The sequence below is a fragment of the Marmota marmota genome, unplaced genomic scaffold (genome assembly GCF_001458135.2).
Source record: "Marmota marmota marmota unplaced genomic scaffold, marMar, whole genome shotgun sequence".
Lineage (NCBI taxonomy): Eukaryota > Metazoa > Chordata > Mammalia > Rodentia > Sciuridae > Marmota > Marmota marmota.
In genome coordinates, this window is record NW_026000026.1 from 52,601,826 (window position 1) to 52,629,355 (window position 27,530).

Consider the following 27,530-nt stretch of genomic DNA (forward strand, 5'->3'; position numbering starts at 1 on the left):
CACATACCCTATTTCTTGTGTGCCTTTGGTTATAAAATTTCTTCTGTTCTAATCACCTTTTTTCTTCCTGTTCTATTTATAGTAGTTCCCACTTATCTGTAGAAAATATTTTCCAGGATCCCCAATGGATGGCTAAAACTGCAGGTAGTACTACTAAGCCCTATATATCCTATATGGTTTTCCTTTACATAGATACACAGATTTAATGCCTTTTCCATTGTAACTAAGCACTTATAACTAAGCACTAAGTACCTGTGGCCATAACTTTTGCAGTTTGAGATGTGACAACTATTGTAAATTTCTTTTCCTTCCTCACAATTTTATAAATTGAAGATTCATTCTAAATTGTAGAGCTTAGTAACCTCAGCATATGATTTTTTTTTCTTATTAAGTCCAGGATTTTCAACTTTTTACTTAAAAGAAGCACTTTGTGGCTTCTCTATGGCATTTACAAATTGCCAGAATCACTATTCTTGTATTTTGGGACCATTATTAAGTAAAGCTAGGGTTAGTTGAACACAAGCACTACAACATTGCCAATAGTCGATCTAATCATTGAGATGGCCACTAAATGACTAACAGGAAAGTGGTATATTCAGTGTGGATATGCTTTATGATAGTATGATTCATGTCCTTTGCAGATTATTAAAGTATGGCAAGAAATTTCATAACACTACATAGGCATAAAATTTAAAACTTCTAAAATTTTATTTTAATTTTCTGCTTAATATTTTCAGATGACAGTTGCCCAAGTGTAACTGAAACCACAGAAAGTGAGACCACAGATAAGGACAGACTAATGTATTTCCTTTCCTCAATTTCTACTGTCCTAGCTCTGCTACTTATTTAAGGTTCATTTCAACTTTCATCCTCCAGTAAACTTTTCCTGGATCTTTTACTCTCACCCCACCCCCAATTGGTTCATGTCCTACTTGTGCTGCCAGCCCAAGTATTATCTAGAATCTAGTATTCTACCATCACTGTTCCTACTATGTTGTTACAGCATTTCTGTGGGAAGGGTCATGTGCTACTGATCTACATATTCAAGTGTCTAATCACAGTACTGTTGAATAAATATTTCATGGTTGAAAAAGCATCAAAAAAAAAAAAAAACTGAAAAAACTACTTGGTTAGCAAGCTAGCAACTGAACCATAAACCTAACCAATAGTTATGGTTGACTTTAATATAGTCTGTATTTGGCCATCAAGTATAAATCACATTAATGTGTTCAGAAGCTATTGTTTAGTGCTAATGTTATATTTAGCCACATACTTGATTTCAGCTTCTTCTAGCTTATTCTCAATCAAAATTTAGACACATTTAAGTCTATTTAATCTACTAGTACACATAAGGCAACACAAAACAAAATGATGGAAAGTAGCTAAATGACTAGATTTAGAAAATAACTGTAAAATTTTCTAATTTAGAAAAACATATACTCTTTTGACCATGTATATTCTATTCAGAGATAATGGAGAATCTTGGAACTAAAGTAAATTAGAACATTTAAATAAAGCCACATCAGAACTAATGACATCTTTGTCAATGTACTTAATCTTAAAATTGAATGTTATAATTGATCACCTCCCTAATTTTAAATTTGTGTATAATGAAACATATTCAATGGTTATGGTGCCAAAGCATATTTACAAATGGAAATCTATTCAAATTCCATGATGCTTCAAGTGTTTGAGCTACTACCTAGGCATTTTCCCTGTCACCCTCCTCCCTAGTCAAATCCAGAGCCTCACACATGCTAGGCAAGTGCTTTACTAGTGAGCTACACACCCCTACATTCCTTGCTAATTAGTATACAAATACCAGGATTTGGTTCAGTCTAATGACTGAACAGTAACAGCATTTTCACATCACAATAGTGCGAACACTAAATTCCTTGAAAGTCTTTAGCTGCTTGACCTGGAAAATCTGTGCAAGCTACCACAATTTGAATTTATTCCCTAAATACAAAAATGAACCAGAAACTCTAGTGCATAGTCAAATTATACTTCTACCACGGAAAAACTTGTTAAACAGACTTTTATTCAAACCCAGAGAAATCAAAGATAAATTAAATATAACTTCTCTTTAAAATAAGTAGATGTCTGTTATACATATATTCAGAATATATATAACCTCAGTTATTTCCTAATTGGCAGAGTGTTAAAATTATGCTAAATGCAATATACAAGGTGGCTAAAAAGAGACTGTGATTATTTGGAGTGTGTGTGTGCGCGTGTGTGTGTGTGTGTGTATGTTTTTGTGAACACGTTTGTTTTACACTGGGTAAGAACCATAAGAAAGGAAGGGTCTGGAAAAGTTCAAACAAAGAATGGGACACTTAGGCAAGGTATTAGATATAAGACAAGCACTTTCTGAAAAAATGCTTTAGAATTTGAACAGAATGTTGTAAAATGTGCAAAAATATTAGATACTTCTTTATAATATTCCACTTTTAAATGTTCCATTGACTATTATATAAGGAATATTTCATTCCAAATATCCACTTGAAATATCTCAAAATATCTATTATAAGGTACTTTATATATACCAATCTTTCAAAACATTAAAATCTCAGATCAGAAAGCAACCATTTGCTGAATAATTTTTGCTATTGCTGTTCACAGTATTAATATAATTTAGTATCACTTAAGATTACTCATTAAAAGAAATGGAACACACTCCTTCATATTTAAATACATTTAAAAAATCTTTTAAAATTTTAAAATATTTTCAGTTTTGTTTTCTTTTAGTCTTAAATAAGTATTTCTTCAATCTAGTTATTTACGAATTTTCCTATAAAATGTCAGTTTGCCATACCTGTAAAAATAAAAAAAAAAATTATCACTTTTTAAATTTAGCTAATGTTTTGGGTACCCACCATGTGCCAGATATTGTAGATACAAAGATGAATAACATAGGGTGAATATTCAGTTAAGTACAAGACAAACATATAACTCCCAATGTAGTGAAAAGAATAGGTTGATCGAAGATAAAATGAGATACATATACAAAGTACTTAGCACAGTGTCTGGCACACAGTAAACTTTCAAGCAAAGGTATCAGACACAATTAATTTTTAAGACAATCTCTATCAACATATGAAAATCCAAATGAAAAAAGTATATTTCAGCCTATAAATTCAATCACCAAATACTTACTTGGTGCATACTTTCTAACAGGCACAGTGCTAAGCACCTGTGGCACATTGGAGAGCATACTTTAAGGAGTTCAAGAATTTCCATGCATATATCTGAAGATAGAACACAAAGACTGAAAAGCAGGAACATGTGAGGCATGTTCTAAGAACAGTAAGGCCATCAGTATGAATTAAATGAAGGGTAGAGATGCAGGAAACAAGATGGAGAGGTAAGGAAATGGCAGTTTCTCTTTGGACATAATCTAAGTAAAGCAAAAGTTCAAAGCAAAGTCATTTAGCACATTTATTCATCCAAAAACTTTATTAAGTATTATGTAGGCTCAAAGCAAATTGATAGGTGCTACAGGTGAAAAAAGATGATTAATGCAGAAACTTTATCATAAAGAAGCTAACAATATTCCCACATGGAATAATTTATAGGAAAGCTTTTCTAGTAAAATCTAAAATTAGAGTCATGATGGAGTGGGAGTGTAAAGGAAGGTATGTGAATGCAGATAAGCAGAGTTACTTAAGTATTAGAATGAAACCTCTTCAAAAAGTCTCCTACTCAAACTATACTATGTAAGATACTCCAACTGTTAACAATCATTTGCAACAGAGCAAGACCTTCATAGATTCCCATAAAGATTAATTTGTTCATTATTTTGATCCTTTTTGAAGAAAGCTGCTTAGTTAGATCTTTTGCTAAAAATAACTATTTAAACCTACACAATAAAGAACCAACAATAATATCATTAGCAATTAAGAAAATGTGAAAAACCTAAATAAGAGACTAGCTTTTAATAGAAATCACTAATCATCAACTTCATATTATATTTCCTAAAGGAAAAAGTGTAAATAATGTTTTATGATATGTATAAAACTTTATTAAATGATATACAATCATTATTGAATCATATTATTTCTTCTAAGTAACAAGTGTTGTAAAATGAAAATATCATAGATCATTTGATAGATGAGGTAAAAGCAAAAGCAGGAAAAAAATAGTTAAGGGACATCAGATTGTTCTAGAAGTTTTAAAATGTTTTTTACATGTTTGATTAGCTTCATATGAGTTAAAAGGAGGGGTAAAACAAATTGAAGCATCATGAATAAATACTACCATATTATTGGAAATTGAAATATTGCAGTTTTCAGAGTGTGTCAAAAACATCCACCAAATTAATTCCTTTTTGGTGCCAAATTTTAAGGCAGTTTATAATACTTAACAAAAAATCATGCTATACAACATTACATAAAATATATAAACAGTTTTCACAAAATTTGAGGTTCTCACTATAATAAGTTGCATTTAGTAAAGAAAATATATAAAGCAATCCTCAAATTTTACAATTCAATGTGGTCTATGATTGAACCTCTAAGTATATGCCTTTTATTACTAATAATACATTAAGAGTTGTCATGGCTGGGGTTGTGGCTCAGTGGTACAGTGCTCACCTAGCACATGTGAGGCACTGGGTTCAAACATCAGCACCACATAAAAATGAAATAAAGATATTGTGTCCACCTACAACTAAAAAAAAAAAAAAAAAAAAAAAAAAATGAGTTGTGGAAGGCCAGGCGCAGTGGCCTTCTTTGTGTTCTATCTGAACCAGAAACTCTAGTGCATAGTCAAATTATACTTCTACCACGGAAAAACTTGTTAAACAGACTTTTATTCAAACCCAGTTTGGTTCTATGCCTGTAATTCCAACAGCTTGGAGGTTGAGGCAAGAAGATTGTGAGTTCAAAGCCAGCCTCAGCAAAAGCAAGGTGTTAATAAGCAACTCAGTGAGACCCTGTCTCTAAATAAAATATGAAAAAGAGGGCTGGGGATGTGGCTCAGTAGTTGAATGCCCCTTAGTTCAATCCATAGTACCAAAAAAAAAAAAAAAGCTATTGAAGGACCTTTTAATGCCTCAATGAAAAATAAACTTTCTCATATCCTACAACATAGCATTTAAACTACATGAAAATACTTACCAGAATTTGTCCTGTATCATAGTCGTTTGTGAATATTTCAGCCTTTCCATTCCATTGTGATCTCCTGAAGAGGATTCTTACACTTCCATCACTATCTACCAAGGACTAGCATGATATTTTGCAAAGAGTACTCAAAAACTGAATTAAAATGTATAAAGCTCCATTCCAACATGTGCCACTAAATAGGATACATTTTGTCAGTTTAAAGATACATTTCATATCTTGATATGTTATCCTGACTAATGTCCTGTGTTTCAAGTAGAAATTATGCTACTCTTCTCTCATATTTTACCTTTACTACCTAGCACTTGGGACATGATACAAAATAAATGAGGTTGTACTACCAGAATGCAACCTATGACTAATACTGTATGTTTATAGTGCTAATAGTTATTTCTAGTATCTTGAAACTGCCAAAAGAAAATTTAGAAGTACAAGGCATTATGAAATAGGACACTTAGGAGCTACCATTTCTATTTAATACAATCACTTAATCATTTCTTCCTAGATTTACCACCCAAAGATCTACAACTCTTTTTAATAATATGACATCTAGTATTGGAGAGAATGCAAACATTCTCTTGATTTGCTTTGCAAAAATACAAAACTGACTACAATGATGCATAAAGAGTAGGGATTACTGCTTGATAAACAATAGTCAAGTGGTATTTATACAACTTGTGGAGTCAAATATGGGGTAGAATGTTGGAAAGTGGATGCACCTTTGCATCATCTCTACTAGGGCTAACCCCTAAGGATACACAGTACAAACACTGTGCAAATCTAGGGGGTGGTAAATAAGAATTATGTCTTCCTAGTGTTAAGCAACTAGGCAGTTCTGTCTTATATCATATTCCATACAAGTAAGATACCATCAATTCTAAGATATACTACTACTGTTACATACTATTAAGAGCTAACAAATGTTGCCAAGTAATATATGATATGCCGTTAATTTTAGAGATGCATACGAAATTCGGAGATGTTAAAATGTGATACTAAGTTAGAGCAATGAAAAAAGATGATATACTACAAGCCATTTTCAATTAACTTATATATATATATTTATTTATGAACAAATAATAGTCCTTTCTCTGATGGCATTATTGATATTTGGGCTTTCTGAGCAAGAGAGGAAAGAGAAGGAGAATGAAAGCTGTAGTTGTAAAAACCCAAAACATGATCCCCAAGGTCTTCTACTGTTGAATGTAGAGCAGTAGAAAATAAATCCTAAATCCTTACATTCCACTGGCCTCGTTAGTGTGGACTGACAATTTGGGTAGGTAAAAAATATTTTCTTGAAGAAAAATAATTGATGGTATTTATTGCCAATGATAAAAACTGAGCTTCCTAGAAAGTGAGAATTTTGGTGAAACTTGAATTTTCTCTGATAAGCTTGATAGGTTTTCAATTCTTAGAACTTGAGAACTATTGTAATAATAATGGACAAAAATTTTTATTCTACATGATAAAATATGGCAACATTTGGGTCATCTGCATAACTCACTGATGCTACAAAATCATTCATGGGCAAAAGATCCATTCAAAGACAAGACAGACCAATAGGTTTTCATGAGAGTCTAAAATGTGTTTTGAGTTTCATGCAGCAGTGAATCTTTAAGAAGCACAAATTATTGAGTATTAGATAGCACCAGATAAGTATATATTCCATTATCTGAAAAACATTAAAACATTAAAAGAGTAAATGTATATAGGGAAAGGTCTGTATCTTTTACTTTATAGGTTCATGTAAGGATGAAATATTCATGTAACAATTAATTATTTACAAATCTACTGTGTTTATTGGGCCTTGGAAGCATGAACATGAAAATATAAAGATTAATTTCTGATGACCTAAAATAGAATTATGATCCTTTTAAAATTAAAAGATTTGGTTTACTTTGTATTCATGCTTCTACTATTTTGTATTTCATTCCCTTTTTTTAAATTTTTTTTTTAGTTGTAGATCGACAAAATATCTTTATTTTTAAATGGTGCTGGGAATCGAACCCTGGGCCTCACACATGCAAGGCAAGTGCTCTACCACTGAGCTACAATCCCAGCCCATATTTCATTCCCTTATAAATGAAAATCTTAAGATGAAGACACTAACATATACTTTAATACAAGTTAATGGTTATAATTTAATATTAATTTATTAAGTTGTTAGAAAAGATAAGTAATAATAATAACGACCTGTTATTAGAGACTCACACTTGTCAGATGGAAACTCTCCTCATCTGTCCTTGTAAGGAGGCATTTGAGCTAAAATAATGTTCCTAATTTCTTTTCTCATCTCTCATTCATTTTTTTCCATAGAAGGAGAGACTTATCTGACTAGTACATTTGGAGATGAAACTGAACATGCTTAGTCTTGCCCTTCTGAGCGTCTTTCAACTAAGCTTACAGGATGGGTAGATTACAGCTAGCTTTCTACCATGTGAAAGGAAAAAGAGATGTTTAGAGAATAAGAGGAAAATTCATTTCAGAGTAAAAATATTAGGAAGTCCATTAACCATATACCTAAGTTAAATTTTCCAGGTAAACCACACCAATTAGTAAAACTGATGTTTTGATTTTCTTTTGCTTGATTCCTACTTAATATTGCTAATTGAGTTCCAAACTGAGGTGTGTAAGACTGAGGGACTATTTTTTGGTATGATGCTATAATATGATATGAAAATATATTTGGCCTTTGTCCCTGATTCCTAGAAAAGAGTTTTTTTTAATACCTTCATTTTATTTATTTTTATGTGGTGTTGAGGATCGAACCCAGGGCCTTGCTCGCACCAGGCAAATGCTCTACCGCTGAGCCACAACCCCAGCCCAGAAAAGAGTTTTTAAAACACTTGGAATTTTGTGTGACAGGAGTGTGTTTTGTCAGATATTTGTTTACATGTTTTAATTTTTTTTTTTTTTGCTTTTTTTTTTGTACCTGGGATTGAACCCCAAGCTAATTAACCACTGAGCCACATCCCAGCCCTTTCCTTTCTTTTTTTTCTTTTTTGGAGACTGGGTCTTGCTAAGTTGCTTAGGGCCTTGCTAAGGCTGCCTTTGAACTTGTAACCCTCCTGCCTCAGCCTCCTGAGTTGCTGGGATTATAGGTATGGGCCACCATGCCTGGCTTATTTTAGTGTTTTTTAAAAATAAAAACATTATAGTTATACATAATATTAGGTCTAATTTTGACATGATAATACATGCATGGAATATAATTTGGCCCACTCCAGTCACCAGTACTTTGCCTTTTCTTTTACCCTGTTCCCCTTCCTCTATTCTATTCATCTTGTTTCTATTTACTTATACTTTTAAAAAAAATTATAGATAAACCTAAAGATAACATTTACTGTGGTATATTCATATATGTGTACAGCATGATTTGATCAATTTCATTCCACCATTTCTTCCCATTCCTCCTACCACCCCCTCAATCTTGTTCCAACACTCCTCTGATATCCTTTCCATTTTCATGAGATTCCCTTCCCTGGCTTTTCCTTCTTATTTTGGTCTAGCTTCTGCGTATGAGAGAAAACATTCAACCTTTGATTTTTTTGAGTCTGGCTTATTTCATTTACCATGATGTTCTCCATTATTTCCATCTAAAGAGATGTTTAGAGGATAAGAGGAAGGGCTGGTTTCATAATGGCTTGTGAATCGTGCTGCTGTAAATAATATGTTGTGCCTATATCACTAGAGGATGCTGATTTTGGATCATTTGGATAAATCCCAAGGGGTATAATAGCTGCACCTGAATCTTTGTGCTGCTTTCCAAAGTGGTTGTACTAATTTGCAGTCACATATTAGTGTACTTTCCCCCTGCAATATCCTTGACAGCATTTATTATTGCTTGTACTCTTGATGATTTTTGAGAAGTATCTGTTTGGTTCTTTTGCCCATTTATTGATTGGGTTGTTTATTTTTGGGGGGGTGGGTATTAAGTTTTTTAAATTCTTTGCATATTCTGGGTATTAATCCTCTGTCAGAGGAGTAGCTGGCAAAGATTGTCTCCCATTCTGTAAGCTCTCTCTTCATGCTCTTAATTGTTCTGTTTTCTTTGCTGTGCTGAAGCTTTTTAATTTGATGCTGTCCCACTTATTGATTCTTGGTTTTATTTCTTGTACCACAGGGCTCTTGTTAAGGAAGTTGGCACTTGCACTAATATGTTGAAGTATTGAGCTTAGGTTTTCTTCTACCAGTTGCAAAGTTTTGGATCTAATTCCTAAGTCTTTGATAATTTTCAGTGGACTTTTGTGCAAGATGAAGAATAGGGGTCTAGTTTCATTCTTACACATGTGGATATCCAGTTTTATCAGCACCATTTTTTGCAAAGACTATCTTTTCTTCAACATAGGTTTTTGGCACCTTTATTAAGTATCAGATGACTGTATCTATGTGAGTTTGTCTCTATGTCTTCTATTCCATTGATCTTCGTGTCTGTTTTGATGCCAATGTCAAACTGTTTTTGTTACTATAACTCTATAGTATAATTTGAGATCTGGTATTGTGATGCCTTTAGCATCACTCTTCTCGTTCAATGTTTCCTTGGCTATTCTGGGTTCTTTATTCTTCCAAATGAATTTCAGGACTGTTTTTTTTTCAAGTTCGGTGAAGAATGTTCTTTGTATTTTAATGGGGACTACACTGAATCTATACAACCTTTTTTGGTAGTACGGTCATTTTTATGATATTAATTCTTCCTGTCTAAGAACATGGGAGGTTGTTCCATCACCTAAGGTCTTTTTCAATTTTTTTTCTTCAGGGTTCTATAGTTTTCAGTGTAGAGGTCTTTCACCATCTTGGTTAGATTTATTCTCAAGTATTTTTTGATTTACTTATTTTTTTAGGTTATTGCGAATGGGATAATTGTCCTGGTTTCTTTCCTAGCATATTCATTATTGGAATGTAGAAAAGTGGTTAATTTATGTATGCTGATCTTGTATCCTGCCACTTTGCTGAATTTGCTTTTCAGTTCTAGAAGTCTTCTGGTAGAGTTTTTGGGGTCTTCTAGATATAGGATATTGTCATCAACAAATAGAGAAAATTTGACTCCTTCTTTTCCTCTTTGTATCACTCTAATTTCCTTTTCTTTCTTGATTGCTCTGACAAGAGTTTCAAGGATGATGTTGACTAGGAGGGGTGAGAGTCAACATACTTGCCCAGTTTCTGATTTAGGAGAAATGTTTTCAGTTTTTCTCTATTCAGTATAATAGCATCTTTGGGTTTTTATATATAGCCTTTACAATGTTAAAGTAAGTTCTATACCTAGTTTCTCCAGTGTTTTTAACATGAATTGGTGCTAAATTTGTCAAATGCTTTTCTGCATCTCTTGAGATGATTATATGGTTCTGGTCCTTAAATCCATTTACCTTCATTGATTTGCATACATTGAACCAACCTTGCATGCCTGGAATAAAACCCACTTGATTATGGTGTACTATCTTCTCATTGTGTTTTTTAATGTGGTTTGCCAATGTTTTATTAAGGATCTTTACATCTATGTTCATCAGTGGTACTGGTCTAAATTTTTATTTCCTTGTTGTGTAATTGCCTTATTTTGGTATCAGGGTGATGATAATGGCTTCATAGAATGAATTTGGCAGTATTCCCTCCCTTTCTATTTCATAGAAAGATTTGAGGAGGATTGGCATTAGTTCTTCTTTTAAGGTCTGGTAGAACTCAGCTGAGAATTCATCTGGTTCTGGGCTTTTCTTTGTTAGATAGCTTTTAATTGCTACATCAGTCTCACTGCTTAATATTGATCTGTTTAAGGTTTCAATTTATATGCCAATAAACTGAAAAATCTAAAAAGATACTTGATTATGGTGTACTATCTTCTGAATGTGTTTTGAATGTTTGTCTTGTTAGATATAACAATCCCCTTTTATCACTGACTGTAGGATAAAAGAGTACTTAGCATGAAGCTGCTATATAGTCACAGGATGTGGCTGGGCACCAGAAAGAACAAGTGATTATAGGGAAGAAATTTCAGTCTTGTCCACTGACCTCCATGAAGTGGAGATCTTCTAAGCTAGTAAACACAGTGATGTACTGCTGGTTGAGCAGCTCACCCAGAGAGGGCACAGAAGCTCTGAATATTCCTAACCACACTCCTTATCCCACACAGCTCTTCTATTTGGTCACTTCTGAGTTGCATCCATAATAAAGTGGTTAACTTACGTATTTTCCTGAGGTCTATGAGTCATTCTAGCAAGTTACTGAACCTTAGGAGAGGGCTGTGGGAACTGCCAATTTATACCTAGTCAGAAGTAAAGGTAGACACTTAGGATTTGTATGTAACATGTATTTTCAGTGACGCCAGTCTTGGAGGACTGAGCCCTTTAACTTGTGGGGCCTAGTGTTAACTCCAAATAAGCAATGTCAGAGTTTGCATAAATTATTGGATGCTTAGGTGGTGTCAGAAATTAGAGAACTGGCTGAGAGTAAATAAAATACCCCAGAAAGGTACAGAAGGTACACGACCAGCAAACTTTAAGAATTGGATGCTTTCTCAATTGATTCTCAACTTGAGAGAAGATATTATTTATTTTCCTAAAGCCTCAAGATTATATGCCTGATACTGTGTGTGTTTTATCATATATTATCATCATTCCATTTTTTTTTTTTTTTGGCAAAAAGCTCAGGAGTACGGAAGTTAATTTAAGGCAGACCATATTAAATGGAAGAGGTAGAATTCAAACTCAAATCTAACAGACTATACTTTTAATAGCATATCTACACTATATCTCTTCCATGGTATGATTCAGAATGTTATTCATACTTTAAAAACAGGAAATAAAAATAGGTACTAACACAATCTGCCTTCAATGTCTACAACAGGTTTTAAATTGATTTAGAAAAATATAAATGCCTTAGAATGTAGAAACATTTACAATAATAAATTTTAAATTAATTATTAAGCTACTAAGTCTTTCTCCAGTTATATATTAAAATAAATTTGGGGTTAAATAGAGAGAAAGAAACATAAGAGGTAGTTTGACTGGGGTACTCAGTTTCTACGAAAAGTAAAATCCAGTACAGACAGCAGCAGCCCCTGGTGGTCCAAGGGAGAAAAATAGTGTATTTGTAGTTATGGGGGTGGAAACATGTTTTTTAAAGAATATATGTACATATTTAGCCATTTGACTCAGTTCTCAACCCAACACATTAAAAAACAGATGCTTTAAAAAATGATCTGTTGGCAAGATGCTTGTTAAAATTTTATCAGTTGAAATATTAAAATTCATTATGAATTAATTAACACATTATATAAAAATAAAATGTTTTTGTTTCATCATTTTACAAAGTACTATAACCAGTGGAGGTTAACACGGAGAATTTTTTGTATCTTGATATGTTGCTCAAAAAGAAACTAAATTTATAGGATTACCACTAAATTGATGACATTTTCTGTCTTCACTCTTAAATTCAGATGGCAGATGTTTTTGAGAACAAAAAATTCCATCTTATTACAAAACATATTAAGCAGGTTTTCCTGCCAGGCATGTCTGACATGATGTTTATTGCCTAGACCAAATCAATCCCCTTAATAAGCATTAATATATGCCAGAAAGTACATTATTTCATAGTTAAGGAAAGTTGCCACATGAAAGAGTAAGTTCTTTGATCTCTCATGCTCTGCTTCTAATGCATCAGAAATGTGCTACATAATCCACTAGTCATTTCTATTTATAATCGTTTAGTAAGTAAAATAAAATTAAACTTTACTAATCTTAAAGTTTAAGACTTGTATTTTACATCTGCCGGGGTATACTAGATAATTTGTATAAATCAGAAAGGAGGCCAGCTATACTATATAAAAAAAGAAAAAGAAAAATGCTTTTCAAATACAATTCAAATAGTTCAATACATAGTTTATTGGTGATCAAAAAGTTTTACATTTTGAGATATTTAAGATTTTGGCAGTAAAGATGCTCAATTGGTAAAGTCTGAACAAATATTCCAAAATCTGAAAAACTCCAAAATTTTCAACATTTCTGGTTCCGAGCATTTCAGATAAGGAATACTCCACCTGTACTAGGAAATTAAAAAATGTTTAGAGAGATTAAAAAAATCATTGTTCATAATACAAATAAATTGAATTTGGTTGCTAAAAAACAACATTAAAATGACTCCAGGGGCATCAGCATGTAAGAGAAGAAGTCCAGAAAAGACAGGATGACATTTATCAGCCCTCACTAATACAGTGACTATACCCAAATCAGAATATCAGAAACATTTCTTTAAAAAAGAAAGCTTTGGTTTATCAGAGCTAGCTGCATCTGAACAATTGCAAAAATTAAAATCAATGCTTAAAAATGAATTAGAAAACTAGGCAACATCAATATCTTGAATATTAAGGAATAAGATGTTTGATGGATATCAACAAGCAATCAATTCACAAATATTTGAGAATCTTCAATGTGCAATGCCAGGATTAGCCAAGATTCCTGTTCAGTAAATGCCTCCTCCATATTTGGACTTTTTTTTCCTATATCCATGTAACTCCTCCCATGCCCATGCCCAGCATCTGTTTTTGCTTCTATTTTCACATGCTAGATCTAACCTTCTTCTTTACTTCCCACTAGCACCATTCACCACCAAGTATAACCCTAAGAAAGAGATATTAAAATAGCTCCAACCCAAAGTCATGTAGATCAGCATCAAGTCACTTTTGTCCATAGTCTACCTAATATTTTATAAATTTCTATTAACTGTTTTTTTCCTTGAGTTTGCATCATCTTATGATATTTATATAATCCCTTCTTTCCTATGTTGCTAGTCTAGTTGTCTAGTCTTCTTCCTTCCAAGAAATTAAATTCTAGTAAATGCATTTAGTATCATTTCGTCGCTTCCTGACAATATGCCCTAAATTATTGCAAAAGTGGTTCATGTGTGCTGTCATTAAGGATTGACATCAATTCTAAAATATATAAAGCAAATATACTCAAAGATCTAGAGGGTTACAGGGACATCTAGTAGAAAGGATAAATTGGGAGGTCGATCTTCAAATGGCTTCTTTTATTTATTTTTTCAGTGTTTTTTTTCCTTTTTCTGAGACTATTGTGAATGAAATTGTTTTCCTAATTTCTTTTCTCAGTGTTTTCCTTATTGGTATATAGAAAAGCTATTGATTTCTATGTTGATTTTGTATTTTGTCACCTTCCTGAATTTGTTTATCAGATCTAGAAGTCTTGTAGTGGACCCTTGAAATCCTTCTAAGTTCAGGATGTTATCATCTATAAAAATTAATAATTTGGTTTCTTCCTATTTGCATTCCTTTTATTTTTTCTCTTGTCTAATTGCTCTGTTAAAACCTCAAGTATTGTATTGAAGAAATGGTGAAAGCAAGACATCCTTGTCTTGCTCCTGATTTCAGAAGAAATGCTCTAAGTTTTTCCCATTCAGTATAGTGTTGTCTTTAGAGGGTTTGTCATTTATGATGCTGAGGCAAGTTCTTTTTATCTCTAGTTTCTTCAGAGTTTTTATCATGAATGGGTGTTGAATTTTAACAAAAGCCTTTTCTGCATATATAGGGATGATCACTTGATTTGTGTCCTTTACAAATTTATGTGATGTATTACATTTATTGCAATAAAGAAGAATAAAATGATGTCATTTGCAGGAAAATGGAGGGAACTGGAGAACATCATATTAAATTAAACAAGACAGACACAGAATGACAAGTGTTATATGTTGAAGCTAGAGGGGGGAAAAAGGTAAAAAAGCTATTTAATGACAATAAAAGGAGAGATCTTTAAAGTAGAAGATGGTAGGTAGGATCATAAGATATGAGATCATGGGAGGAGAGAGAAGAACAAGAGGAAGTACTAGGCAGCAAAACTGATAAAATTAGGTTATACGTATGTATGATATGCCACATTATAACCCACTATTTGGCATAATATGTACCAATAAAAAACTTTAAATAAAAAAATTTCAAAAAGCTCAAAATGAAGTTAGCTACTAGGTAATGGAATTATGGATATCTCCAACTGTGTATGTCTTGGCATGTTAGATATTTGTAAACTTCAAAAAGCATCTTTATAGGCTTTAAAATAAAACTTACACAAGAAAAGGTAAATTGGTAATATTAAAAAAATTACAAAACAAAAATGTAAGATAACTCAAGATGGCTCATGATAAACCCTTCATAAGATAACTAATTACAATTCCATGAGTCTAAGAAAGGATTAGTTCATTGGCTATAGTGAGAGGAAAAAGTGGTATTTCAGCAGGGCACTACAAAATGAAGAAATTGGATTGGGGAAAGAACAGGGAAAAAAGTTACAGATATCATAAAGCACAAAGCACGAGCAGAGGACAGCGAATGCATAAAAGAGAAAAAGCATTGGGTAAGAATGAAACATTCCATTTTGATCCATGATTTAAGTGGCGATGGTAAAGCTAAAAAGGAAAACAAGATTTCTACTTTTATATATACAGATGAAAATGCATAGACTAGTCAAGGTGTCAAATATCAGCATATTGATTACATTAATTCATGAAACTGACTATGGTAATTTTTGGCACATAATGTTGGTCTAATGATTGGGTTGGAGAACAATAATGTAGCGATTTTTGTTTGCTTGCTTCTGTTTGTTTGAATATTTTCTCATAGAAAATCAGGCAGCATTCTTAAATAATAGAGAATGTATAACAAAAAAAGGAGTAGTGGTTTGATTTTTTTTATTGACTTCAATTTTTATTGTCTATTTTAATTTTTTTTTTAAATTTTTATTGTTGGTTGTTCAAAACATTACATAGTTCTTTTTTTTTTAATTTTTTATTGTGGGTTGTTCAAAACATTACAAATTTCTTGACATATCATATAAAAAAACATTACATAGTTCTTGATATATCATATTTCACACTTTGATTCAAGTGGGTTATGAACTCCCATTTTTACCCCGTATACAGATTGCAGAATCACATCAGTTACACATCCATTGATTTACATATTGCCATACTAGTGTAGTGGTTTGATTTTTAAAACCTGTCTCTCCCTCCTTATTTAAATTTACTGTGAAAGCTCCATTCTTTAAGTGTTCGTGAAGATTCTATTCTAGGTTCAGAGGATAAAGTATGGAGCAAAACAGACTAGTACCCGCCCACATGGAACTATGTGACCTTGGGAAAATTACTAACAGTTTTTGACGTATAGTCTCCTCACCTATAAATCTGACTCAATATTAGGGAGAGAATATATGTTATATCTATTAAATGATAGCTGGTCAAAAGTCTATTCAAAGCCAGTCTCAACAAAAATGAGGCACTAAGCAACTCAGTGAGACCTTGTCTCTAAATAAAATACAAAATAGGGCTGGGGGTGTGGCTCAGTGGTTGAGTGCCCCTGAATTCAACCCCTGGTATCTCCGCAAAAAAGTATATATAATAATCAGATGTTACTATATCATATCATACTTTTCTCATATATGGTTTAATTTTCATATTTCAGATATATACTTTGTTTTCAACTGATAGAACAATGTAGTAAAGAGGAAAGGGTACAAATATCTTCAGTACTTAGAATCCTAGTTTTAATACTTAGTTCTACCGTTTACTAGCTATGTAATCCTGGACAGACATCCCTGTATCAATTTCCTTAATTATAAAATAAGGATAAAGTAGATCTGATCTACTTACCTATTAAGCTATTGTAAAGAACAGATGACAGTTTCAAAATGTAAATGATTAAGAAGTATATAAATAAAACTTAATTTCTCTCTATCATATACTATACTCTCAGTCTTAAAAAATGTGAATATTGGATACATAAAAATATGTAGAGGGAAGAAGTCTATTTTTGGAATGGATCAAAATCTCCTTAGAATTAATGCACTTCATACAAGATGAACTATTCTTCTCTTTTCCTCTATAGAACCAAGCCTTACTATCTAGAAGTATGTTTGAAAAGTTTCATCATTCCTATGCTATTCTGAACAATCCCAGGAGATTTTAACAGCCAGGATGTTTACATTAAGAAATACAGTTCATTAGCTAAGACTATCATATACAAAGTTGTGTTATCTACATGAGTTTATTTTTATCTTTTAGTGCTTCCAGTGTGAATCTGAACTGATGAGCAAAATGCGCTCATAAGAAAGAAAGAAGCATAAAGATATAAATAAAAGAAATAAAAATGATGGAAGTGTAGAAGAGAAAAAAAAGAATTAAAGAAAAAAGGCAAAAGGAAAGAGACGGTTGTTTGTTTGTTTCTTTGTTTTGGGTACTGGGAATTGAACCTAGTGGTGCTTAACCACTGAGCCATATCCACAGCCCTTTTTATTTTTTTATTTTTGAGACAGGGTCTTAGTAAGTTGCTGAGGCCTCACTAAGTTGCTAAGTCTGGCTTTGAACTTGCAATCTTCTTGCCTCAGCCTCCAGAGTCTCTGGGATAACAGGGTTGTACCACAGTGCCTGGTTAAGACAGCAGGTCTTACTGAAGCAACATAAAAAGACTTTTCCTTTGGTGTTATGAAAAAAACAGATGCAGGGATAAATGAACCAGATGTGAAAAAACAGGATCAAGAAAATTCACATACAAGAGAACAAAAGAAAATAACCAAAGTCACGGTGACATGATAAAAAGAAAATAGAATGGAAAAAATCTACAGGCAGATATCTGAGATACATTCCTAATCAATCTGTACATATAATAGGCAAGAAATTATTTAAGAAAAAGTAAAAGCCTTAACATACTAAATCGTTTTTTCTTTGCATTTTTACATAGACAAGCCAATACTCTATTTGGTTTGTATGCTTCAAAAACCTTATGAAATTCATCTCTAGAATGTGGGTATCAGAGGCAATTTTTCAAAAAATTTAACTAACTTTACCATAAGATGGACTGAATGACAGAGTAGAAACCATAGGATAACTGATGGAGGAAAAGGTAACATAATGACCCTGATGCAGTCATAAGCAAGGAAAAGGGTCAATACAGTTACTTTAGAACAAACAGGCTACTTAATGATTCCTTATTTTTGTTTTTCAAATCATTAAATAGTGATGTGATTTTTAAAAGTTTAAATACTGTAGTCTGCTTAACCCTTGTTTATCACATGAAGCATTTTAGGTATTCTTGGTAAGGACACATTTTGGGGAATCATGAAAATTTATATACTACTTTCCCAAATCATTCAGTAGACTGATGACCTATAATCAGATGCCTGAATGCTTGAAACACAATTCCAAAAAGAACAGTGATTGTGCAATTAATTATAGGTAGGATAAAGAAAATGAAAATTTAGAAGGCAATGTATTTCCTCTTAAAAATATTATGAAATATTTTACTTATGATCTTTTAAAATAAATGAAAAAGTAACTTAAATTGAGTATTCTGAAATATTGCTACTGTCCTATAATATAATTTGCAAAATGAAAATTTGGCTATCTTTAAATATTTTGAATTCCTTACTTTTGAAGAAAACACCAATTCACTATTTCACTTCACCTAGTATCATTTTGATATGCTTTAGTGTTAAACTTCTAGCATCCATAATAAGGGCCTTGAAAGTAACACAAATTTGTCTTATCCATATAAAGCACAGTATGTACATCATGAAGAATATGCCAAAGTGCAAATACAATTGTTTGTGTCCCCTATATTAGATATCCTTGGGCAGCACTGCTATCACAGTCTCATGCTGCTACCATTACAAAGTGCAAGGGCTCACTGGGAAGACAAGAGCAAAGGACAAGAGTTCCCTAAACTATTCTAGCTTAAATATTTATTAATATATTAATTACTCTTTTCTCCCTATCTGCATTCAGAAGTTAGGCTGAGACACTATGGATAGATAGTTGTTCATAGGAAAACAAAGCATTATCTAGTAACACTTACCACCAATGATGAAGATTGTTTTGTGCAATGCATTATTAATTCAGCCAATGTTTTAGAATGATTAGCCTACATGGAAAACATAATGGCATAATACCTTAAAGAAACAGCATGTTTGGGAGCTGAATTGGAAAGTTTTCTTGCTTCTATATATACCACAAAATATTATTTTAGAAAATGTCGTAAAAGAACGTTATCACACAAAAGAAATAGCAGAAGAAGCTTATCACACAAAATAAACATCATTTGCAACTTCTGTAAAATGTCACACTAAGAATGTATTCTGTAATATTAAATAAAAAATAGAAAATATTTCATGTAAGTAGATAACCATGGAGAAGACAAATAACAAAATAACTCATATGAAATAAGATAAAAATAAAATAAAGGAAATAATGAAGGAAAGTAATTCTCTTACTTACTCTTATATACAATTGCATCATTTCTTTTTCTCTTTGGGGGTTACGATACTTCTCATAGAAATCACGTCGCTTCTTTGTTTCTTTACAGACTTTATCTTTTCTTTCCCGTTTTTCTGCTGGTTCATCTGAACTATCAGAAGATGATTGTACATGCATCTTCGGCTTTTCTACTTCAATATAGTTTTCATTGGGATTCAGTACTATTACTCCATATCCTTCCTATTTTGAAATGAACAGTAGCATAATTTAATCTTAGAATCTATTTCAATTCATAAAAAGCTGCTAAAATCTTAGACTAAGTAATTTAATATAGTTGTACATCAACTAAAATATTCCTTTAGGAAAGATTATGGTTTAATTTTTCCAAATTTGAAATTATCATTTGAAATTGTCTTCATTATGTGTGTAAATAAACATATTATCTCTAAGAACAAAAAGACATAATGGTAACATAAAAATCATATATCTTAAATTAAAAGGTAATTTGGATCTCCCAGAACCTCAAAAATGATTGAAATTAATTATTAAACCACAAATATACTTTCAAACCATATTAATATTTACAATACATGTTTTGAGACAATAACCTTTTGGAAATTAAAGTTTACAATTCATGTTACATTTCCTAGGAGTTTTTTCCTTTAAAATTGCCCTTTAATGAGCATTTTAAATTTGTCCAGACAGTAAAATAAAATTAAACAGTTAATTAAAAAGGAATAAATCTGATCTAACATTCTACTATTTACACATCTAAATTATCAGAAACATAAAATATCTACTTGAGCACCTCAGATTTTATGTATTACTTTTCTCTCAGGAGGACCCACACATCACAAAACAAAATAAACCAATGTCTTACTATAATATATGGAAGCACCTCTTTAACCTGTAAATTTATTTGTTTGTTTGTTTTTCAAGCAAACAAATTTTATTAAGAACCAGTACCAGGAAACTACAAGTTAAGTTTCAGAGTTTAAAAATACATTCTATTGAGCTACTCAGGATTTTTTTCAAGCTTGTAAAACATACGTTTGCCTGTCTAATTTATTTCTAGCAAGGAAACATTTTTTCAGTTATAATTAAGAAAACTTTTGATATTTATCTTATATCTGATGGAATAACCTAACCATGAGAAAACAGAGAAGGATAAACAATAACAACTGACAAGCATGTGCAATGCAAATTTTTGAAGCTAGAATATATATGTCCTTTCCATCCAATTCTGTATTGTGGGTGTTCCAACTATGTCCTTGTAAAATCCCCTAAATTTATACTTAAAAGATGTTATATGTTCTGATAAAAAAAACATGTTATAGAAAATTAAGCTTATAAAACCTTCCTGCTTACTAAAACAGCATATTTTTCCAAAACTACAATTATATAATCTTACGTTAAGATTTAACTTTTTGCAGCACCAATCATAAGAAAATGATCCTTACAAAACTTATAGCAGTATGAATAAGCCAATATTAGCATAGACTCAATTTTCTTATCTTAAAATATGCTATACTTCTGTACTTCATTGGCCTTTTATATAGTTGATTTAACAAACTACTTACAAACTTCATTGGAAGTGTTTCAATTTTCACCCCAATCATATGATATTAGTGCCACAAAAACCATGACTAGTTTGGAAGTTTCAAATCACTAAGGTGACAAGACTATAAATTAAGATATAGCCATCTTATATATTAAAAACTACTTAATGATACATACCAAAATGATTTACAAATACATTCTTCTGCAGATGTTAAAAAAAACTTTTGAGATAATGCCTCTTTCAGGAAGGGTTTATAAATGCTTTACAAATTTATTAAATGAAACAATTTTCATGAAACCACAACAGTTTTTTTTTATTTTTATTTTCTTAGCAGCAAGTCAAAAGTTTTACCAACAAAAGATATTTTATCTGTTCCTGCTTTATTCTAATCTGTATAGCTAATTCAAAAGTCTTGTAATTCATTGTGATCACTGTCAGGTAGACAGATTGTCATTTGGTGATTTTCAACAGTTGGACACACTTGACTAGTTATTAAAATCACATTTGAAGGAAGTTCCTACCCCTCTCTTCCTTGTGTCTCTTACCACTTTTCACGCCCTTCTCAAATTTCAGCTATAACTTCTCCTCCCACCAAAAGTAAGTTAAAGAACACTGTTGCACTCTGCTAAACAGGGTGAAATAGAGGCATTCAGTACACTGTCTCTGGTGTAGGGAACATAGTCAAAAAAGGTCACCACAGGCCAAAAAGAAAATTGCCTCCTTACTAGATTCTGTACCGTGAGTAAGTGGTCTCCTGTCATGTTTCTTCCCTGCCTTCTCTGAGTGGATTGAACTTTAAACACACACACACACACAGTCTCTCATATTCAGACATGTCAGAGTTAGCAAGCTCCAAATAGAATCTTATATAGAGATGAAAATAATGCTATACTATAGCCTAATGATAATATGAAAAATTACAAACTCAAAGAAATAAAGTGGGACTTTAATTAATAAGCATCATCTTTGCAGTATGAATGACTTTCAGACAAAAGACAAACTCTTTGAACAAAGTTTTAATTACTAGAATTATAAGACAATTATCCCAATTTATAATTTAAATATTAGAAATAATATTTTCATAATATATGCTTATTTAAGAAGGAGTTTTTTACTTCAAATGTAGAGACCATAGACTGAAAAACTATTGTACCTATTTGATTTTAAATAGTCTCTGAAATTTGATGTGTCCTATTTAAGTAAATATAAAAAATAAACACACATAAATCATCAAAGAAGTAGTATTTGTCTAAATTATTGATTATGTAACTGAAAATTACATGACTCATTTGTTCAATTTTATAAAGACATAATGTCAATTTTTCACTGAGGCATCAGCAGAAGAAAAATGATTCTATTTTTAAACCACCACTATATAAATCAATTAAAGAATTTTTTCATTTAAATTTCAACAGTGAAAGTTTCTCTTTATACACCTAAATTATTTAGAAAATATTTTATCCTTTAGATACTTCGAACTGCCAGTTTGATTAAAGTAACAACTGAAAAACAGGAATACTTTTTGCAGAAATAAGAGTTGGTTCTTAATATTTTTATTGAGAATTTAATTGCCATTCTGTAAAAAGCTACCATTTTCATCTAAGATTTTACTGATAAATTAATTGATGTGATATTCACAGAGACCATTCACAACCACTTTACAATGAATGGGAGAAAGCAAGTGCAGCAAAATAAACTATCCTACCTCAATTCTCTAATCACAGATACACAGTAAAACTTCCTTCTTTGCTCAAGTCATATACCGTGTCTAAAAAACCCTTTATATAAGCTACAATGGTTTTTGCAATGTCAACTAATATATGGAAACTACACAGGCAAAAGAAATTAGATAAAGCAGAAACAAAATATCAGTAGTTAAATTTAACTGTTTTAAATAGAACACAATATCTTTAAAAATCAGAATACATATCATTGTTAAAATTCTGTTTTCAATAATTCTATCAGTACACAATGAAACAAGTAAAAAGGCGGCTAATGTGACCTTTATCCATAGTTTTTAAAAATTATTATACAATCAGGCATCCAGTATATTAGAAAATACTTAGGCATTTCTACTGCATTAAAAAAGGCTCCATAACTTGGGCTTAGAATCAAACATTTTATACTGAAGTTTCCCTTTTATATTTAATTATTTTGTAAGCATGCTAAATTTCTCATGAAATTTATATTTTGTCTTGGTAAAGATAACAGAAGAGGTTTTTCTGAGTATCTGAAATGATAAAGCTGATTATCTAACATCTTACAGTTAAATAAATAAAACTCTGGCATCTTTTATAATGATCTACTCAAATTCTAATATCTAACATTTCAAGTGACAAAGCATACATCAAGTTGTTAATTTAGGTTTCATCATACAGTTTAGCAGAAGATCAGGAAGGGGATCAAGAGGAAAGACATTAGTAAAAGTAAGGTTTATTCATCTCATTCCATTTTCTATACTTTGTAGCTATAACTAGTTTCATTTTCAAACCTGTGTTTATAGGGTCTTAACTATGGTATCTTAATCAGAAACCCTCAAATGTTCATTGCTAGATGTGGCATTTTATTCAGCACTTGTGATTTAAATAAAATACACAGGCCTCTGGGCCTTCTTTAATATACTATAAATGTATTTACTAATAAATTATACTTCATTTACAGTTCAATCAAATGTTGGGTCAGATTAGAAAAGTCTTGCAGACAGGTAAGGCCAAACACAAAGAACCAAAAGAAGAAATACTGCTAGACACATCAAATCGGTATAGAAATGTACTTAACAAGAATACTTTGTAAAAAGTATAAAATGTTAAAATACTTGACCAAAACCAGAATGTACTTTTGACCATAAATGATACCTTGGGAAAACTAAAGATTATCCAAATTAATTTCCCAATTATAAGAAGAATGGAAAATAAGGACAAATCTACATCTTTTTAAATCTCTTGTGATTGGCTAAATAAAAATCTGATGAAAGTACTGAACTCTGCATATTAACCTGCCAATACGGCAAGCTACATGTGATCAGAGAGGTCAGGGGCCACAGTAGAATTCTTTGACCTACAAAACTATCCATTTTGGCCATCAAACAAAGGTCTCTAAGAGATCATTTTATACAGATTTATCAATCATATTTTTTCAAGTTCAGCATCCTTTCTGCTTAATTTGAAAGAAAATAGGTGCTTATCCTTCAGGGAAATGAAACTCAAAAGTGTTTTATCTATAAACTACTTCTACTCATGGTTAAAATGGATAAACCACTGTCCATTCATCTTTTCTGAAAGATGTATGTATGTATAATACACCTTGTTCACAAGAAGGTATGTATATGTCACTGTTGCAACATCCTAGGTGCAACAGTGAGATGAGGTCATGACAACCAATCAGAAGTCACTAGTGAAGCGTTAAAGTAAACATAGCTGTTGGAGCTGTAGCTCTGCTTGGAAAATGTCCCCTCCATTATTTCAGCAATTTTCTCAAGACGTGACCTGGGACTGAAATGCCTGAAATGTCATCTGACTCTGTTTTGTGCTTCTCAACATGCATTTAAGTAATAGCACCCTACTAATATTTTACAAAATGTTCATCAGGACCATACTTCAACTGGCAGCTTCCTGAATTCTAATGCTGTGTTCTATAAAAATACCATAATATGAATCAACATATATTGTCCCAGTTAAGTTTCCAACTTCAAATAGCTCATCAAGTTAGTCACTAAAAGAAAACATGCCACAAAAAGTTTTCAGAGGACCACCTGTTGTCTATTATTTTTACATAGCACTTACTCATAAATCATAACACAGGGTAATTAATCAAGCTGTCAAAGAGAAGGTCAAAGGTTATATGGTAGAGTCAGAAGGTCATGCATGGGCTGATAGAGGTCAGGGTCACACTGCATTCCTCATTATCAAGTTGGGATGAGAGACGGCCCAAGCAAACAAAAGTGAAAGCAGATGGAGAAGTGAGTGGAGAGAGAGAGAGAGAGAGAGAGAGAGAGAGAGAGAGAGAGAGAGAGAGAGAGAAAATTTCACAAACAAAAAGTGAAAGAAGACTGTCAGCTGCCTTCAAATAGAGAGTAGAAAAGAAATACACTGAAATGTGCTCAAAGGAGCTCAAGAACATAAAGAAACTACAGTTTTATTAATTAAATAAATTTAATATAACTCTTCTTGGCCATTTTATTTATGCTATTATGCAAAATCAGAAACTACATGTTTGCCATCTCTATACCTTTTATAGCTAGTGTGCTCAATATTAATTAAGGTAAGGCAAAGAGATCCAAAGACGAAGTATGATTTACAAAAACAAAAAACAAAACCACTTATAATAAGAGTTTTCCTCCTTTCATATTGTTTCAGGATTACAACACAGATTTCTTGAATATGATACAAAGATATCCACAAACATAAATGCATCATAAAAGTCCTTTTGAATAACAAAACAGTTATAAAATATTCTATTATTACTCTGGCCTGAATTAGATGCAGAATACTGTGCAAAATTAGCTGTCACCCTTTGCTCAAAATCTTTGTTAATCTCATTTTGAATGTTTGCAGCTTTATCAACACATGCATCAATGTCAGCTCCTTGGTTACTGAACCGCTGTAGTTGGAAGAAGATATAATTAAAATGTTTTGGCACAGAAAAGGTGAAATTGTATCTTCCCTTGTTCCCTTAGGAGTCTGTAAAACATGAAGGATATATTGACAAACATACACCCTTGTCTCCAGTTCTGACATCTCAGGTCATCCAAGTGCTATTTATTTTAAAACATTCACTTTGTACTTACCCATAATATCACCTGCTGTGTTTCTAACTTCTTCTAAGATTTGGAACACTATGATTCTTAAACTTTACAAATTTATCTCAGAATTATCAATGACTTATTTGTAGAAGCATTCTATAAATTCACAATAGAACTATAAAATAAATACAATTAGCATTCATTATCATGGATGGGAATATGATTGAACACTATAGCTTCATGAGACTTTTCATATTTTTTGCTTTTCATTTTTATAGGATGATTCAAAAAGACACCCATATATTTATCCATTAAAGTAAAAAGTAACAAGTTGTAACTAGTGCCCAGTCAATGGCAGATCAAAATCCCTAAATGGATCTACAGAACGGTACAAACACATCTTTATTACATGATCCTATGCACAATCAGATGTCTAGAGTTATCTTATGAACTTTACTGTTTTGTATGTTAGTTATGCCTTTATGTTTTAGAGTGCTGAATAAAATCCAATGTTCTCCTTCCTATTAAAATTTGTCATGAAATTATATAAATATCATAGCTATCAAACTCCTCCAGAAGGTGCAAGGTGTTTCAAACCTTTTCACTCTGATCCAATTATATATCATATAAACATGTGATATATAAGTTACTGGTAAAACCTGTTACCAATTATTGACATAAATAACTCTATCTTAAAACATGTCACCTTTCTGTTTCTTGTTTCTTTCAATTAAAATATCATATTTCAAAATATTTTTGCTGTTTTTTCAATAATATATCAATGCTTTGATTGTGGTCATAGAGTCCATTTGTAAGAATGAGAACATAATAAAGAATTCCAACTATTCAATGAGTTAATAATTCATTAATCACTGATTTCAGATAATAAATATTTAATAAGCAGCTACTATCTTCCAAACTTTCTGTTAGGTATAATTAAGAGTATAGGGGGACATAATACTAAAGAGTTACTTCTCATTTAAAAAATTTCCATTTAGTAGAACATTCCAAATCAGAATCAAAAATAAATCCTTAAAATGTCTATATGAAGCTATTTTATTTTTTAAGAGAGGAATATGAGAAGAAAAAAAAGGAGAAAGGCATAATGATATAATTTCTAAAACTCCTCTTGCCTAATTCTCAAGGCTGAATAACCCAAAATGGTAAGCTATGATTTTAATTGTGTTACTAGTATTTAGACTTATTGCATAGCAAAGAATGCACTGTTTGGGGATATGTGTTTGTGTGTATGCATGTCACATTGTACACATTCAGATATTTTAACAAATAACAGCATTTAATGATGTAAGAGAAAAGTTTCTATACATATCTACTTCCTAACAAACAGGTGCAACTGAGTACAGCTATGAATTTCCCTTCCCACAGTGACCTATGTCAGAAGACCTTCTCATACTTCTTCTGCTAAATAATTTAATTACTTATGAGTTATGGTTTCTTTGTAACCTTTTAAATGAGTAGCTCATTAAAATGCAAAAATATGCAAAACATGATGTCACTGGGTCAAACAGCTGTGTTGGTAAAATTATGGCTGTGAATGTCCCCAAGAACATGAAAATATTAATAATTTATATTGCTCATTAGATGGCAAAAACTCTTTAAACAGATTTAGAGACAGATTAATTTTATAATCACAAAATGCTATACTACCTCATGGTAACAAATCTTTTCACCATCTGTGACCCTTTGGTACATATAAAACATGAAAATTCATAATGACTTAAAATTTTGCATCATAATATGCATATTCAAGAAAAAATATCATTAAGAATCTGAAACATGAAGGTAAGGAACTTTGTTTGAAAAAAAAATGACCGCTTACTAATTTATAATCACAACTTAATTTTTC

At 31.8% G+C, this 27,530-nt stretch overlaps 1 protein-coding gene across 17 annotated transcripts in view; it reads right to left on the minus strand.

Moving 5' to 3' along the window:
• Positions 1-27,530, minus strand: part of Fam172a (family with sequence similarity 172 member A) — a 456,628-nt gene that overhangs the window by 219,615 nt on the left and 209,483 nt on the right. For 16 of the 17 annotated variants that reach the window (XM_048811402.1, XM_048811412.1, XM_048811403.1 and 13 more), the window contains one exon: positions 19,383-19,601. In XM_048811402.1, the coding sequence (XP_048667359.1) occupies positions 19,383-19,601 (219 nt within the window). Of the gene's footprint in view, positions 1-3,159; positions 3,252-19,382; positions 19,602-27,530 lie in introns of all 17 variants that reach the window. The other variant, XM_048811419.1, reaches the window with a different exon arrangement.